This window comes from Anolis sagrei, chromosome 9 (assembly GCF_037176765.1).
Source record: "Anolis sagrei isolate rAnoSag1 chromosome 9, rAnoSag1.mat, whole genome shotgun sequence".
Lineage (NCBI taxonomy): Eukaryota > Metazoa > Chordata > Lepidosauria > Squamata > Dactyloidae > Anolis > Anolis sagrei.
The window spans coordinates 33,379,985-33,398,774 of record NC_090029.1 but is presented as its reverse complement, the minus strand read 5'-3'; the positions used below and the strand labels follow the sequence as shown (position 1 = coordinate 33,398,774).

At 41.6% G+C, this 18,790-nt stretch overlaps 1 protein-coding gene across 3 annotated transcripts in view; it reads left to right on the top strand.

The window, feature by feature from the left end:
• Positions 1-18,526, top strand: part of IL16 (interleukin 16) — a 65,883-nt gene extending 47,357 nt beyond the window's left edge. For all 3 annotated transcript variants that reach the window (XM_067471436.1, XM_067471435.1, XM_067471434.1), the window contains exons 16-21: positions 1,584-2,673; positions 4,445-4,628; positions 7,213-7,314; positions 12,892-13,141; positions 14,255-14,380; positions 17,741-18,526. In XM_067471436.1, the coding sequence (XP_067327537.1) occupies positions 1,584-2,673; positions 4,445-4,628; positions 7,213-7,314; positions 12,892-13,141; positions 14,255-14,380; positions 17,741-17,940 (1,952 nt within the window). In that variant the 3' untranslated portion in view covers positions 17,941-18,526. The remainder of the gene's footprint in view (positions 1-1,583; positions 2,674-4,444; positions 4,629-7,212; positions 7,315-12,891; positions 13,142-14,254; positions 14,381-17,740) is intronic.
• The last annotated feature ends 264 nt before the right edge of the window (positions 18,527-18,790 follow it).

Here is an 18,790-nt window from a genome sequence, read left to right as displayed (position 1 = left end):
ACCAGTATTCAAATGTGGGTGTATTGGGTATTTGTGCCCAATTTGGTCCAGTGAATGAAAATACATCCTGCATGTGATATATTTACATTACCATTCATAACAGTAGCAAAATGACAATTATGAAGTATCAACGAAAATAATGTTATGGTTGGGGGTCACCACAACATGAGGAACTGCATTAAGGGGTCATGGCATTAGGAAGATTGAGAACCACTGTTCTGTCATGTGCTGGCCCTGTAACAGCTGTCTTTTCTATAGGACATATACTTTAAGCCCAGTGGGAAGCCAGGGGGGCTCAACGAGAGGTTCTCAAGGATTTTTCTGAATTAATGGTCTTTAGAGTCTTTAATGATGCAACAAAGTATTTATTATGGAACAAACAACAAATCTTCAGTTGTTCAAACAACACTTCAAGGCTTTCTTAGTCTAGCCCTCAATGGACTGGTACCTGACTTTGATTAACTGTACTTTCTCTGTAGAAAAAAAAAACCCTATTTAACCTCTCCCAGGCTGTTTACTATCTATGCCTTATCTGTGTGGGTCCTACTACCGATTCCAAATGCGTCTGGGTATTGAGTAGACCTACCAGCTGAGGCTTGTAGACATTTCAGATGGAGTTCCGTGCATCTGTAGTGCTGTCCTCCCTCCGAGAATTCTTTGAAAACTTCAGGGCTGTTTTCCCGCTGATTGCTGTGAGGCTGAGAGGCTGTGAGCTCTCAGCCAGAGCCTTGGGACCTTTTCTCTGGAATTTCTGTTTCTGTTTCCCCGGATGTTCTTGAGAAAAGAAGCTTTTCTACGGGACGAGCTGGTCTACGTCCTATGGTTTAGCTTCCTTATGTGAGACTGCCCCAAAAAAATTGGCTCCTTTTCCTCCCAGAGCCCTGAACAAGGCCAGAACCAAAGCTTAATTATGATGGGCAGGAGGCCTGCCCTATGACTGCAAACAGATAACAGAAAGAAAATAAAGTTGGAGCTCCTGGTACAGCCGTACCAGCACAACCACTGATTTATGAGATGCATTGGATATTATGTGTCTGCTGTATGACAAATGTATTGAATTGATTGAAAATAAAATAAATATATATAGCCACAGGGAGGAGGGAGCAAGCTTATTTTCTGCTTCCTTGGAGACTAGGACGCGGAACAATGGCTTCAAACTACAAGAGAGGAGATTCCATCTGAACATGAGGAAGAACTTCCTGACTGTGAGAGCCGTTCAGCAGTGGAACTCTCTGCCCCGGAGTGTGGTGGAGGCTATTTCTTTGGAAGCTTTTAAACAGAGGCTGGATGGCCATCTGTCAGGGGTGATTTGAATGCAATATTCCTGCTTCTTGGCAGGGGGTTGGACTGGATGGCCCATGAGGTCTCTTCCAACTCTTTGATTCTATGATTCTATGATTCTATATTTTAAAAATCAGAAAACCAGCTGAGGAAATCACATGTAAAAGATGGCAAAGGATTGGTCATTGTGGATCTATGGACAATGCCCAGGCCCACATTTTCCTAGCTACTTTGACCGCAGAAGTGTTTGGGGTGCATATGTTTGTATTGATTGAAATGTTGTCACCTTTTTCCTTATTTAGGAAAGACTGTCCCAACAGTGCAAAGGCCTGCACTCCGAAGACAGACAAAAATCGACTATAGCCTTGGGCTCACAACCGAAGACCCTTGGGTTAGAATTTCTGACTGCATCAAAAGCTTGTTTAATCCCAGTATGTCAGAAGACGGGCACGCCTTGGCCTTGCATCCCACCAATGACACAAATGGAGACCATCAAACATCCAGTTGCTCAGAAGCAGCCCTGCAAAGAACAAACGGAGATACAGTCAATTCAGAAGAACCGAGGTCATCAGATGAAGGGGATTTTGTGAAAAAGGGTCCGCCAGTTGCACCTAAACCGGCCTGGTTTCGTCAAAGCCTGAAAGGCTTGAAGAAAGGAAAGTCAGACATAACAACTCCCAGAAATGCAACCGACCTCCATCAGAATGTGTCTGACAATGAGCTGCCTTCCGTTTCCAGGGGAATCCGTGTCTCTCCAAGAGGGTCATCCATAAAGCAAAGGATAAGCTCATTCGAAAGTTTGGGCACTCCTCAGTCTCAAGAGAAAGGAAACCAAAAACTCAGCCCCAAGCTTTCGATTCAGAAAGAAGCATCTCTTGGCAGAAAGGAGCCAAAATGTGCAACAGCAGCTCATTTCGACCAAATTTCAGCCAACAACAGTGGTAACTGTCAGGGTTGTGAAAGCACCACAATTCAGATGTTTCTAGAGGCAAGCAGCATAGACTCATCTTGCAGTTCGAGAGAGGAATATGCCTCTACTCCGAAGGCAAGCAAAAGCACCCCCACTGAATGTTCTCTGGGTGCGCTACAAATCACAGAACCCGTTTCACACATTCAAAAAGTGCCGAGCCAAAGAGCGCGCAGCTTTCCACTGACCTCGGCCCAGTCGCATGAGATGCTGAAAACCAGTGGGGAAAAATACAGCAAAATCGATTCCATAAGCAACCACTTCTCGTCGGCTTTAATGAAATCGCTGCATTCCTTTCCTCAGTTTTCGCCGTGTCTTCGGAAAAATTTGCACGATGGGTTCCCAAAGTCCTGCTCAGAAGAAAATGCTTCGAATGTCTCCCACACCAGTACGGGTTATTCTTCGGACACTGGCTTTTCTCTTAAGTAAGACAACAATGTTTTCCATTCTTAACAGATTGTGTCGCGCTTTATCTCACAATTCAGCAGCAGATCAGTTGCACAGTTTCAGCGCTTTCCAGTAGCTTCTTCCTGCACAGTATTTTCAGTCAACTGCTCCCACAAACTGCAGTCACTCTCTGCAGGAACTCTCCACAGGCACTTGAGCACATGCCCAGCCATTGTTAGTTTTACTATTGTCCCTCCACCCCCCACACCAGTCTAGATGACACTACAAACTTACCACAGCACACGGTTATATCTTGTCTTAGCAGACAGGTTCTTTTAATAAATTACACAGAGCCTTCGGCAAACAGCATCACAGCACAAGGAGAGAGAGAATACACTGTACATGACTTCCTTATATACAATTCTGTACATTTACACATAGCCATCACTGATTGGTTCCTAACCCATTAACGTAACTCAAACCCAGGATTGCATCATTCACAATCACCTGGACTAGGCCAGAACACATTCCCCAAATGATTCCCTATATATAGTTAATGCATGACTCAGCATTTCCAATAGAAGCGTATTAGTAGTGCATGACTCACCTATATTACATTACAATACATTGTAAAACCTGACAGATTGATTTGACAGTAAACAAGCCCTTCACACTATTTGGCAGTTTAGGTAAGATGTAGCCAACAGGAAGGTCTTGCTGCAAATCTGGCATTTCCGCTAAGTTTAGATAGTCAAGGCAAAGGTTTTCCCCTGACATTAAGTCTAGTCGTGTCTGACTCTGGGGGGTGGTGTTCATCTCCATTTCTAAGCCAAAGAGCCAGCATTGTCCATAGACACCTCCAAGGTTATGTGGCCGGCATGACTGCATGGGGCACCATTATAATCAGTAAGCATCCAGATCCACAGGTAAATTGACTGTCATAGTGAATAGGAAGACCTTGCTGCAAACCTAGCATCCCCACAAAGTTTAGATAGTAAAGGTAAAGGTTTCTCCTGACATTAAGTCTAGTCGTGTCCAACTCTTAGGGATGGTGTGCATCTCCATTTCTAAGCCGTAGAGCCGGCATTGTCCAAAGACACCTCCTAGATCATGTGGCCAGCATGACTGCATGTAGCACTGTTATCTTCCTGCAGAAGCGGTACTTATTGATTTACTCACAAATTAAATGTTTTCAAACTACTAGGTTGGCAGCAGCTGAGGCTAACAGTGAGAGCTCACCCCGCTCAAACTGCCAAGCTTTCTATCTGCAAGTTCAGCAGTTCAATGGTTTAACCCACTGTGCCACCAAATTTCAATATTTCCCTAAATTTCAATCAAAATTTGTTGATAAAGTTTATTTATTTATTTATTTATTTATTTGCAGTATTTATATTCCACCCTTCTCACCCCGCAGGGGACTCAGGGCAGATTACAATGCCATAGACACACAAAATATATAGACAGACACCCAGAGGCTATTTAACATTCCAGCTTCTGGCCACCAGGGGAGCTGTCGCTTCACTGTCCGTTTGTGACACTGTTGAAGTACCTCCTCATTCTTTGATTGTTTGCTGGAAATTTTTATGGCATCGTAAATTAGCCTCCCCGCATAAGCGATACCTAACTTTTCTACTTGACAGATGCAACTGTCTTTCGGGCTGCAAAGGTTGACAGCAAGCTACACAAAGTTTGCCCAAAGTTGCAGTGGAAAAGGAAAGATTGAAGCCTGTTACAGTTTACTGTAATGCACCGTACTGGATAAGTTTACAATGGCAATATTAAACATTTCTCATTTCCTCCTTTGGCTAGCCTCTCTGAGCTGAGGGATTATGGTGAGAGTTGGTCAGCTCGTGAAAAAGATGTTGGTGAGCAATGCTGCAGTTCGTCCCAGGCTTTGGACTTCTCAGGACAGTCTGTCATCTCCCTCCTTACTCCTGAAGAACTGGAAAAGCTGATCGAGGAGGTGAAGTCTTTAGATGAGACTACATTAAAGGTTTGTGCATTACTTTGTGTGAATGCACCTTTTTCGGCATCTTCTGTGTCCACTGGGCTTGAGCATGTGGCTTTGTTGTTGTGTGCCTTCAAGTCATTTCTAATTTCTAGGAATCCAAAGTAATCTATCATAAGAGTTTCTTGGACTCAGGGCAGGTCACAGAACATACATATGCGGCAATTTCAATACTATTTTATACACAAACAAGACAGACAATTATACATAGATAGAGGTTGTGACGACATGAAAATTGTGTGTAGTTTGCATTTGATCAACCCACACACTGCCTTGCCAAAGACATAAAATATGCCATGCAGATGATCAATAAAGAACTAATAGTTTACTCCTTGTCATTCAGAACAACATATTTACAATCATGTGATCAGTTGCATCAACTAACATAATGTCCTTTTAGGAGAAATTTAAAATTGTCTTTCTTTGTCCATGTGTAGAAACTCCTTCAGCAGCTCATGAAGCAAGAGCACACTCCAAACTCAATCTCTCTCTGCTCCTCTCTGCTTCTACACTCAAGTCTGATAAATGTAACAGTATCCAAAGTCCCAAGCTCAGCCATCTCCCAAGGCATAGCCCTACCAATCAGCTTCATGAATTTTACTTTACACTAGGTGTCCCCTGCCATGCATTGCTGTGGCCCAGTTTATGTATATGTGTTTTGTGTGTATATATATTTGTGTATATGTGTGTTTCGTGTGTGTGTGTGTATTTATATGTGTGTGTGTGTGGTTTTGTGAATGCGTTGTATGTTTTGACTATTTTTTTGGCTTTTTAAGTCCATTCTGTTGTGTGTTTCAGTGTTTTATGAGCGATGGTCACTCGTTGGCCTGATAGGTGTCTTGTGTCCAAATTTGGTGTCAATTCGCCCAGGGGCTTTTGAGTTATGTTAATCCCACAAAAGAATATTCCATTTTTATTTATATAGATGAAATGTGTAAAAATATGTGTGCAACCTGATGGGGGAAAAAATCAATGTCTCTCCCATGCATCTCTTTATAATTATGTAATTATTATATGGTGTATATTCATCATATATATTTACAAAGTGTGTGTGTGTGTATTTGTCTGTCTGTCTGTCTATCTATCTATCTATCTATCTATCTATCTATCTATCTATCTATCTATCTATCTATTTATCAGGTGTGGGCCAACTTGTGCCCTCCAGGTGTTTTGGACTTCAACTCCCACAAGGAATGGTGGGATTCCAAAACACCTGGAGGGCCCAAATTTACCCAGGCCTGATATATATATATGCTGTCCCCTGCCATGTGTTGCTGTCGCTCAGTCTGTGTATATGTGTTTTGTGTGTGTATATATGAGTATATGTCCTCGTGGACAACAAGTTAAACATGAGCCAACAATGTGATGTGGCGGCAAAAAAAGCCAATGGGATTTTGGCCTGCATCAATAGGAGCATAGTGTCTAGATCTAAGGAAGTAATGCTCCCCATGCTCTATTCTGCTTTGGTTAGACCACACCTGGAATATTGTGTCCAATTCTGGGCACCACAATTCAAGAGAGATATTGACAAGCTGGAATGTGTCCAGAGGAGGGCGACTAAAATGATCAAGGGTCTGGAGAACAAGCCCTATGAGGAGTGGCTTAGGGAACTGGGCATGTTTAGCCTGAAGAAGAGAAGGCTGAGAGGAGATATGATAGCCATGTATAAATATGTGAGAGGAAGTCACAGGGAGGAGGAGGGAGCAAGCTTGTTTTCTGCTTCCCCGGAGACTAGGACGCAATGGAGCAACGGCTTCAAACTACAAGAGAGGAGATTCCACCTGAACATGAGGAAGAACTTCCTGACTGTGAGAGCCGTTCAGCAGTGGAACTCTCTGCCCCGGAGTGTGGTGGAGGCTCCTTCTTTGGAAGCTTTTAAGCAGAGGCTGGATGGCCATTTGTCAGGGGTGATTTGAATGCAATATTCCTGCTTCTTGGCAGAATGGGGTTGGACTGGATGGCCCATGAGGTCTCTTCCAACTCTTTGATTCTATGATTCTATGTGTGTATATGTGTATATATGTGTGTTTGCATATGTGTGTGTGTGGTTTTGTGGATGCGTTGTAATATGTTCTTTGGCTTTTTTGGCTTTTTAAGTTCATTCTGATGTGTTTTTCAGTGTTTTCATGAGTGATGGTCACTCATTGGCCTGAGAGGTGTGTTGTGTCCAAATTTGGTGTCAATTCGAACAGTGGATTTTAAGTTATGTTAATTCCACAAACTGAAATTACATTTTTATTTATATAGATTTGATACGCACACATTGACTGATTTCTTACATGCTGCAACAGAGGTATATATGAGTATAAGCTGACCCATATATAAGCTGAGACACCTAATTTTACCACAATAAAACTGGGAAAATGTATTTAATTGAGTATAAGCCGAGGGTTGGAAATTCAGCAGCTAGCAGTAGATATTTCTGAGTGGCAGGATTTGGACTAGATGGTCTTGGGATCCCATTCCAACACTATGATTATACCATTTAGCTATAAACATATGGCAAGCCCATGCTGTATTGTGTCTTTGGGTCTGATCAGTGAGAGCATTTTCCTTCCTTTTTGCACAGCAACTCAATGAGATCCATGTTACTGTTCTGCACAAAGAAGAAGGTGCTGGCCTTGGGTTCAGCTTAGCTGGTGGAGTAGACCTAGAAAACAAAGACATTACGGTAAGTAACCTTATTCATTTTTAAGCTGATGTTGAGAGCATGCATTCTGAACTCTGTGTATGTTTTTTGGTCTAATTTCAAAAGCCCTCTTCAAAATATCACTTGGGGCTTCTGGAAAGAGTGGTCTGATCAGTCCCTTAGAGCTAACTATATGTATTATCTAAAAAAATCAAAGTCATGTGTTGATGTAATAGTCTGATAAGTGTACATTTTAGAAAATTAATGGTTACAAACTAATTATTGTTTTAACAACAACAACAACAACAATAATACTTTATTTATAGACCACCGTATCTCCTCAAAGCGACTCAGCATGTATGGCAAACATTCAGTGGCAAACATTCAGGCAAATTAACATCAAGACAAATGATATTAAACAATATAACAGCCTAACTCAAATTTGATAACAAACAAATAAATAACCGACAGTAAAAACTTAAAAAAAACCCATTAAATAGCTTAATGACTGTTTGTTTGCTTATTTATTTATTTACAGTATTTATATTCCGCCCTTCTCACCCCACAGAGGACTCAGGGCGTATTACAATGTACATATACATGGCAAACATTCAATGCCATAGGCACATAACATATATAGACAGACACACAGAGGCTATTTAACATTCCAGCTTTTGATGAAGGTATTGAAATCCCTGGATTGCAGTTTCTTGTTTTATTTTATTTTTACTATTTATTTACAGTATTTATATTCCTCCCTTCTCACCCCGCAGGGGACTCAGGGTGGATTACAATGTACATATACATGGCAAACATTCAATGCCATAGACACACGACACATATAGACAGACACACAGAGGCTAACATTCAGTGGCAAACATTCATGGCAAACATTCAGTGGCAAACATTCAGGCAAATTAACATCAAGACAAATGATATTAAACAATATAACAACTCCCTAACTCAAACTTAATAACAAACAAATAAATAACCGACAGTAAAAACTTAAAAAAAAACATTAAATAGCTTAATGACTGTTTGTTTGCTTATTTATTTATTTACAGTATTTATATTCTGCCCTTCTCACCCTGCAGGGGACTCAGGGCAGATTACAATGTACATATACATGGCAAACATTCAATGCCATAGACATGCAACATATATAGACAGACACACAGAGGCTATTTAACATTCCAGCTTTTGATGAAGTTATTGAAATCCCTGGATTGCAGTTTCTTGTTTTATTTTATTTTTACTATTTATTTACAGTATTTATAGTCCGCCCTTCTCACCCCGCAGTGCACTCAGGGTGGATTACAATGTACATATACATGGCAAACATTCAATGCCATAGACACACAACATATATAAACAGACATACAGAGGCTATTTAACATTCCAGCTTTTGATGAGGGTATTCTGGCCACCAGGGGAGCTGTCGCTTCACCATCCATTTGTGACACTGACGAAGTACTTCCTCATTCTTTGCATGCTTGCTGGAGATTTTTATGTTGTCATAAATTAGCCTTCCCACATAAGCGGTACCTAAATTTCCTACTTGGCAGAAGCAACTGTCTTTCAGGCTGCAAAGGTCGACAGCAAACTACACAAATTGGTTGGAAGCTCACTCCGACCCTGGCTGGCTTCGAACTCATGACCTTTTGGTCAGTAGTGATCTTATTGCAGCTGAGTCCCAGCTTGCTATGCCACAATCCCGTGTGTATGTTATGACATTGCTTCATACACACAGAAGCCAGAAGTATAATTCTCCTCCTTTTGGCTTTTGCACATCACAGTTGCGATTGAATCACTTCAGGTGGTTCCACATGTCCCACTCTTCTCTTGGGTTGGATCAGGCATAGCAATATGTGCATCATTTAAAAACCACTATGTTGTTGACTTCTTTGTAGATGTTGAGTCACAAATCACCTGGCTGTCTGGAAGCACTTCAAAAGGAAAGACTTTGAGTTGCAATAGCCATTGGTTTCCTTAAGTATAATTATGAAAACTTTTGATGGGTGTCACCGACGTACAGCTGAATTCATTCCCAGAAACTTTGGGGTTAGGTTATCATTAAAGGCTGGCTCTAGCTTCTGAGTTTTGGCAGCTGATAAGATCAGGATCCTTACCTTTGATAACTTTAAAAGGTAATGAGGCAATCCTTTCATGCCTACGTGTGAAGAAACCAAATTGTTTTTGTGTCGTCACACCCAGACTCTATAAAAAATAAACTAAGATGTGCTTCTCTCTTTGTCTGGGCGGACCGCGGGGGTCTTTCTTTAGAAGCTTGAGATTACCAGCAACTGAGGCTACTACAGGCTTTGAAAATCAAAACAGAATATTTATTTCTCAAAGTCCTTGCAGACTTGGCACAGCTTGTTACAGTTACAAACGAAACAGTCAATTGGTGAAACTATAGAGATGGTCTTTCTTTCCTTTCCTTTAGTTACTGAGATAACTTTTCCCCAAAAGGCAGAAGAAAATCCTGAGATCTTTTCACCCTAACCCTGAGCTGCTATGGTTTAGAAAAAAGCAGGTTTTTTACCTATCTATAGCTCAAGGTTAGCTTTGGAGATGAAGTAATGCTCAATATATAACTCAATACCTATTCTATCTATCTATCTATTTATCTATCTATCTATCTATCTATCTATCTATCTATTAAGCTTGGGTAACCACGGAAAAATTTGGTTCTAAACTCGTTTTGTTTTTAGGGGGCCCTTGCGTTTCGTTTTTTTTAATAATTCCGAAATTTTCCTTTTAAAAATTTCAAAATATATGAAATTTCATGTAATTACAAATCGATTCATTAATGGCGGACGCGGTTGCGCAATATGCTAAAAAAAAACCTCCAAATGGGACAGGGGGAACTTCTGAAGCTTCCCTCTCCCTCTGTTGTTGACTGTTGGTGTGATAAAACAAACAACAACTATAAAACTTGCACCAGACATGCCAAAATAATTACGAAATAATTACAAAATAATTACAAAATAATTACAAAATAATTACGAAATAAATTGAAAAAATTGTTTCGAATCTAATTTACTCCTCACACTATTCCTGCATGGCTCAATATTGGATCGTAAGCTAATTTAAATATGAATTAATAACGAATTACGAAATTAACGAACGAAACTGCCCAAGCCTACTATCTATCTATCTCTATAGTACTCAATAGCTTCTCTATCTAAATAACTCAATCTATAGCATCTCAATCTTCCTGCCTAGTTCTCAATCACTAAATTTACCTTTCTATCTATTTCTCAATCTCAATCTATATCTATGTCTCAATCGTTCTTATAATGGTTTTTTCAGAGTTACCTGCCTGACCAACAGCACATCTGAAGCTTTCTTTCCTACTGAAGGAGGCAGGGGAGATTTCCAAAATGGAGATCTCAACCCAGGAAAAAGGGCGGTCTCTGAACCCAAAAGGATACTTTCTGAACCAATAGCTGTAAAAGGGGGCTGCAGGCTGGCTTTCTAGCCTCTAATGCTGTTAACTTTCAAGTGCAGCTCAGATTGTAGCAACCCTGGGGAAATGCAAAGGAACACTCTCCCATGCAATTAAAAGGTAATGCAAACTATGCTCCTGGAAGACGGAACAGTTTTTGTATCAACTGAATGTCATGTAGGATGATGTTTTGTTGTTCTCAGCCTGGGCCAACGACTGAGCGAAAGCTGCATGTTGCCTTCGCATTAGCTTTACGCTCACACCGATTTTCCGTCTTCCTTTCCCTCATATAATCAGATGTGGGAGGCCATTCCTTAATAGCTGCCCATTTATCTTTCTTAACTAGTGCAAATGAGAATCTGTGAAGCCCTTGTGTAGATCTTTCTCTCCATTCCATCCCACGAATCCTTTTTCAACCATCCAAGCTCTACCTGGCTTAGATGAGCTTCTTGAGAACTTTCCTATCTTAGAATTGATTTCCTCTAATAAAGCTTAGTTTCTTTTCTCTAAGCCATTACTCCTTAAAACAAGATTAACCCAATGAACCGCTGAATGCATTCTAACAGATTTCACCTAAAGAAACCTAAAATGTATATAGGGGAGGGACAATGGCTTCAAACTACAGGAAAGGAGATTCCCCCTGAATATTAGGAAAAACCTTCTGACTGTGAGAGCTGTTCAGCAGTGGAACTCTCTGCCTCGGAGTGCAGAGGAGGCGCCTTTTTGGAGGCTTTTAAACAGAGGCTGGATGGCCATCTGTCGAGGCTACTTCGAATGCAATTTTCCTGCTTCTTGGCCCACGAGGTCTCTTCCAACTCTATGATTACATGGTTCTATTATTCTATTCTGAGAGTGCCTTGGACTGCGAGAAGATCCAACCAGTCCATCCTCCAGGAAATAAAGCCCGACTACTCATTGGAGGGAAGGAGACTAGAGACAAAGTTGAAGTCCTTTGGCCACATCATGAGGAGACAGGAAAGCCTAGAGAAGGGAATGATGCTGGGGAAAGTGGAAGGCAAAAGGAAGAGGGGCCGACCAAGGGCAAGATGGATGGATGGTATCCTTGAAGGGACTGGACTGACCTTGAAGGAGCTGGGGGTGGTGACGGCCGACAGGGAGCTCTGGCGTGGGCTGGTTTATGAGGTCACGAAGAGTCGGAGATGACTGAATGAACAACAACAACAACATTATTCTATTCAGAAAAATGCAATCAAAGTACCCCTGACAGATGGCTGTCCAGCCTCTGCTTAAAAATCTCTAAAGAAGGAGACTCCACCATGCTCGAAGGCAGCATATTCCACTTTGAATAGCTCTTAATATCAGGGAATTCTTCCTAATGTTTAGGTGGAATCTCTTTTCCCACAATTTGAAACTATTGTTCCATACCCTAGCCTCTGGATCAACAGAAGATGAGCTTGCCCCCTCCTCAATGTGTCATCCTTTCAAATAGTTAAGCATGTCCCTGTTCAAGCCTCTCTTCTCCAAACTAGACTCTTTCCTGGTATTGATAGTAGGCTCACAACACGGTGATTATTTTTGTCCTCTCCCCCCACTTTTGAGGATGAGAGCAACATTTCTTAGAATCATAAAATAATAGAGTTGGGTTCATTTCTGGGCTTCAAAAGCCTCTTTGATTGTAGGTGAACCATAAATCCTAGAAACTACAACTCCCAATTGTCAAACCACCTTGAGTCACTGATAAGGCTGAGAAAGGCGGTATACAAGTATAGTAAATAAATAAACTGTCTTTCAGGCTACAAAGGTCGACAGCAAGCTACACAAATTGGTTGGAAGCTCACTCCAACCTGGGCTGGTTTCGAACTCATGACCTTTCAGTCAGTAGTGCAGTAATGCAGCTGACTCCCATTTTGGATTCATATTCAGAGTTGGTCACTGCTATTTGCTACGCTCAAGAATATCAACTATATGGCTATAACTTTGAAAATGTTTTCGCTGTCTGGTTTTTGATTGTACCTTAGTGATTGCTTAGTCTTTTGATTTTGGGATGATTTTTTTCTTAATAGGCATATTTATTATTGTTGAACCGTGTGGTGTTTGGGTGAAAAGGAGCCAGGCAGGTGGCTGGGCTGCAACAATAGGATGTACAAAATACTTTCTGAGCAAAATACTTTCTGAGCATATGTGTGTTTGGCTGGCATTTCTAACAGGTTCATAGAGTTTTCCCTAGTGGACTAGCATCCCAGGAAGGAACTATTCAGAAAGGAGATGAAGTGCTGTCAATCAATGGGAAGTCCCTCAAAGGCTCCTCTCACAACCACGCGCTGGAGATCTTGCGGGACGCTCGCCAAGCAAAGCAGGCAGTTATTGTTACAAGGAAGCCCAGAGAGAGGAAAATAAGCCTCAATGCATCTCTTGAGTCCTCTGTGTCGTCAGGAGGTGAAAACTCAACAGACTGCAGTAAGTATATTTGATGGCATTACTTAGCAGTACATGCTCTTAATGGATTCAGGAGTAAACCATCAGTTGTTTGCAAATGTATGCAAGGAAGCTACGGCAACACTGAAATGGATCCTCTCCAAGCCTGGCCGTGGTGGTCCAACCCTTGGGCTCCATCTATGATGCACTTTCCTCCATCCTAAACTGAATGGCTACCCCACTGTTTATTCTTTTAGGGTTCCCCTCAATTACACAGCGCCTTCCAAGTCTCCCAGTCTTCTGTGTGCCCAGGGGAGAGTCTCTCATCTGGTATCACCCACGGATTGAGGTGCTGTGTTTGGGCCTGCCACTTTTGGACTCTTGTTTGCTGAGGTGTTCCAGCGAGTGTCTCTGTAGATCTAAGAAAACTATTTCTTGATTTAAGTCATTGACGTACTGGCTGACACCCAAACAAGGGATGAGCTGGAGATGTCTCAGCCTTGGTCCTTTCACTATTGGCTGCTCCTTCCCGGCGGATGTCAGGTGGTGCAATACCGGCTAAGCAGTGTAATTTCTCCAGTGGTGCAGGGCGCAGACACCCCGTGATAATGTGGCATGTCTCATTAAGAGCCACATCCACCGTTTTAGCGTGGTGAGATGCATTCCACACTGGGCATGCGTACTCAGCAGCGGAGTAGCATAGCGCAAGGGCAGATGTCTTCACTGTGTCTGGTTGTGATCCCCAGGTTGTGCCAGTCAGCTTTCGTATGATGTTGTTTCTAGCGCCCACTTTGGGAAGATGGTGGCGGGGTATACATAAATATTACTATTATTGTTATTATTATTATTATTATTATTATTATTATTTTCCTTTAATCAACATCTTCATGGATTTGGGAACTTGGGCTTCAGTGTGACCCCCCTCAACATCACTTTTATTGCGATCCAGGTAATTTATTTTCACTTAATTTATGCTTAGGGAAGGCTAGCATTCATTGAATGTTTGTGGTTTTCCTGAATTTCTAACATGATTCTTTCCCAGCCCTACCTGGAGATGCTGTAGTTGAACCCAACACCTGCTTGCAACTCATTCTCTACCCCTGAGCTTTTTCTATGTGTCCTATTCCCCTCTCAAAATATTGTATTTTAATACAGCATCTGAAGACCTGATTTTCATGGTGACCTTGGAGAAGACCTCTGCTGGTTTAGGGTTCAGTTTGGAAGGAGGGAAAGGCTCCATCCATGGAGATAAGCCAATCGTAATTAACCGGCTATTTAAAGGTATGTATTTAAGGTTGGTTGCAATGGAAATGGGCTAGCCTTCATTCTATATAGGCAAAATTGCAAAATCCTATAGGAATAGTCATTTATACCTTCCCAGGCAGGCTGTTTGGCAAGGAGAAAGAGAGAAAGGAAACTGGGGGCGGGGGATGACTTTGCCTAATATAATAATAATCAAATAGTAATAATAATGATTCTTTTTGTCGTATCAGGAGCGATTTGAGAAACTGCAAGTCGCTTCTGGTGTGACAGAATTGGCCGTCTGCCAGGACGTTGCCCAGGGGACACCCGGATGTTTTGATGTTTTACCAACCTTGTGGGAGGCTTCTCTCATGTCCCCGCAATGGGGAGCTGGGGCTGATAAAGGGAGCTCATCCACGCTCTCCCCGGATTTGAACCTGCGACCTGTCGATCTTCAGTCCTGCTGGCACAAGGGTTTAACCCACTGCGCCACCGGGGGCTCCTATCATAATAATGATGATATTAATAATATACCTTCTTTACATTCCACCTTATCTACAGAAGGGAACTAAGAGCGGATTACAGTACACATAAATAATATATTGTATATACATATAACTTGTAAGCTGCTCTGAATCTCCTTTGGGTTGAGAGAAGGAGGGGTATTAAAATAGTAAATACATAAATAAATAAATGTACCATAATAATAATAATAATAACAATAATATAATAATAAAACTTTATTTATACCTCACCACCATCTCCCCAAGGGGACTCGGGGTGGCTGACATGAGGCCAAGCCCAAAAAAATACATCAAAGCAAGCAAGCAAATAAAACACAATATAATATTATAAATAACATAACATAAGCAATAACACACAAAAGATTTACAACCAACATAGTTGGTTTACTCACAAACTTCATGTATTCTGCATACTGATCCTTTGCATATGAATCCAGTTATAGATAGGATTTGAAGTTGTTTCTCTGTGTTAGTAACACAGGACATCATTTCTTATAACCAACAGTCCAAAGTTCAAAACTCCTCTCTCTTCTGAGATTCTAATAGAGTATCTGTCTAGTCTGAAAGTCCAGTGGAATCTGTAGAGGGACTCAGCTGGTCTGAGTCCCTCTACAGAGGTTGAGAAGATCAGGATATAAAAGTTTTAAATAAATAATAAAATAAATAAATCTGTAGAGTCTGAGAGTTTGGAAGCATACTGTTCCTATTTAAGTCTAAAGCATACAGTTCCCAAAATGGAGTCTGAGTCCTGAACAAGCCCAGATCTGATCACATGGTCTGCAGCACCTTCTACAACATAGATCCAAGGAAAAGCTGCAAACCAATATACAAATATATGAGGGTTTAATAAAAAAAGTAAGGCCTCCACCTCCATAACTCTTCAACAGATGACAGTATTGGTATGTGGCAGGTACTGGCTTGTTCAGTAGACTCTCCTCTATAGTTCCATTTTGGCGGGAAGCCTTAGCATTGAATGGTTGTGTTGTTAAAGTGCGAAGTATGGAACTCTGCGCAGACTGTTGGTCAATGCAACTTAAGCAATGTGCAGTCATTGAATTCTTGACAGCAGAAGGTGTCACCCCAAAGGAGATTCCTCAGAGAATGCAAGCTGTTTATGGTGATTGTGTTGATGTGAGCAGGGGCGGCTCAACCATTACGCAAAGTAAGCAATTGCAGTATAGTTGATTTTGCCCAGGGGCACTCTTAAGTTGCTCTTGGGAGAAAATAGACCTTGACATATGCAAGTGATAGTTACTGGGATGTATAGTTCACCTACAATCAAAGAGCATTCTGAACTCCACCAATGATGGAATTGAACCAAATATGTCACACAGAACTTCCATGACGAACAGAAAATATATATCAGTGATTGGTTGGGGGGGGGGGGCGCCAAAATACTGTTTGCTTACCGTTGAAAATTACCTAGGGCCACCTCTGGATGTGAGTACTGTGCGTTGTTGGGTGAGTAAGTTTAAAGAGGTTGAGGCAACACCTTCTGTCAAGAATTCAACGACTGCGCGTTGCTTAAGTCGCATTGACCGACCATCTGTGCAGGGTTCCATACTTCGCATGTTAACAGCACAACTGTTCAATGCTAAGGCTTCCCGCCAAAATGGAACTGTAGAGGAGAGACTACTGAACAAGCCAGTACCTGCTGCATAGTAGTACTGCCATCTGTTGAGGAGTTACGAAGGTGGAGGCATTACTTTTCATTCAACCCTCTTACAATACAGTAAGCAATCTGAATTGTATACATAACAAATAACTAGTGAAGGCTTGAGAAGGTCATTTTTTTCCAACCGTATCTAAGAAGCTAGAGCTGATAAGGTCTATCTGGTGCAATTTTCTGACTCGGTGCCCCAAATAACCCCAGGAACAGGCCTTAAAACAAGACACTAAGGCATTTTTTCATTGGGCTTTTTAATCAACTACAATGTTGTTAGGTTTGTGTAACTGTTGCCTATTGAGATTTACAATTGTAAGACCATTGACATGATTGTAAACGTTCCTGAAATCACCTTCAAAACTCTTTTACTCTGGCTGGATCTTAAGGTAGGTGAGTCAGGTTGGAAAATAGATCAAAGCCATGAAATTGTCTGATGCAGGATTATACAACTTCCTGATGTATTTCAGCCAGCCGCACTATGTATTGATTTTGTTTTGTTATGTATCATATATTTCATTACAGTCAATTGTATTACATTGTATTACATTTCTACCAGAACAAAACAAACAAACAGACAAAAAACAAAATTTGCGAGTTTGGTAGTTGATGAAATGTCCTTTGACCAGTATCTGGCCACTCGGAGTGCTTCTGGTGTTGCTGTGAGAAGGTCCTCCATTGTGCATGTGGCAGGGCTCAGGTTGCATTGCAGCAGGTGGTCAGTGGTTTGCACTTCTCCACATTCATATGTCGAGGATTCCACTTTGTGGCCCCATTTCTTGAGGTTGGCTCTGCATCTCGTGGTGCCAGAGCGCAGTCTGTTCAGCGCCTTCCAAGTCGCCCAGTCTTCTGTGTGCCCAGGGGGGAGTCTCTCATCTGGTATCAGCCATTGGTTGAGGTTCTGGGTTTGAGCCTGCCACTTTTGGACTCTCGCTTGCTGAGGTGTTCCAGCGAGTGTCTCTGTAGATCTTAGAAAACTATTTCTAGATTTAAGTCGTTGACGTGCTGGCTGATACCCAAACAAGGGATGAGCTGGAGATGTCTCTGTCTTGGTCCTTTCAATACAATTGACTGGTTGCCCTGACACGACTATATATATATATATATATATATATATATATATATATATATATGTATTGATTGCTGTTCAGCACATTGGCATTTGGGATGTAATTTCTACACCAATAATGAATCTTGGCTGCTTTTCTTTAGGAGCGGGATCAGAACGCAGCCTTGCTGTTCAACCTGGAGATGAGTTGCTGCAAGTGGGCACCAACCTCATGCAAGGTCTCTCCCGGTTTGAAGCCTGGAACCTCATCAAGACGTTGCCGAACGGGCCGGTTACCGCGGTCATCAAGAGAAAAAGCTCTTTCTCCAGCACAACGGCTGAATCTTCCCATGGAGAGGCATGACAATAAGAATAATAACAAACTAATCTGGACAAAGAAATGACTTGCTTTCCTTTCTAACAAAATAGCTAATTTTATCGGATGACATGGAATATCTACAAGGGAACTGTTGCACTCCAGGACAGGAAAGGCCCTCTGACTTTAAAACACACCACACAAAAAGAAACAAATCTTTTTTTATTGAAGCGTAATAAAACAGCCAGTAGAAAGAAATGCTTGTAAGAAAATAGGAAAGTTCCAAAAAGCAAAAGGTCAGTAAAATGCAGTAACTCAAAGCAAGGTCCATAAAAGATATAAAAGCAATCCAAGGCAGTATTTATCCAAATAGGAATCAACAGGATGTAAAGACAATCCAAACGCTGCTAGTCAACATCAAAAAGCTAGAAGTATCCTCAAGAACAAGACCCCTTTCCATGGCACATGAACTTGATTTCCAAACGATGCCTGATCTAGCAGGTTTTCTCTTGAAGCAAACCTTATATCCCAAAACCCAGAAACTGGTTTTGTTTTTCTCCTCCCTTGGCTCTGACGAAGCCTTTCGGAGTGAGGTAAATCTTGAGTTTGTTGTCGGTCCTGTTTTTCAACACCTTTTCTGGCTGCTTTGAACTGGGTTATCTGAGACCACACTCAGATATGTCTGCCTTGATGTTCTGGGATATAGAGCTGTGTGGAAGGGCCCTAGGACACAGAAGAATGGCTTCAAGCTACAGGAAAGGAAATTCCACCTGAACATGAAGAACTTCATAACTGTGAGAACTGTTCAGCAGTGGAACTCTCTGTCCCGGAGTGTGTTGGAGGCTCCTTCTTTGGAGGCTTTTAAACAGAGACTGGATGGCCGTCTGTCGGGGGTGCT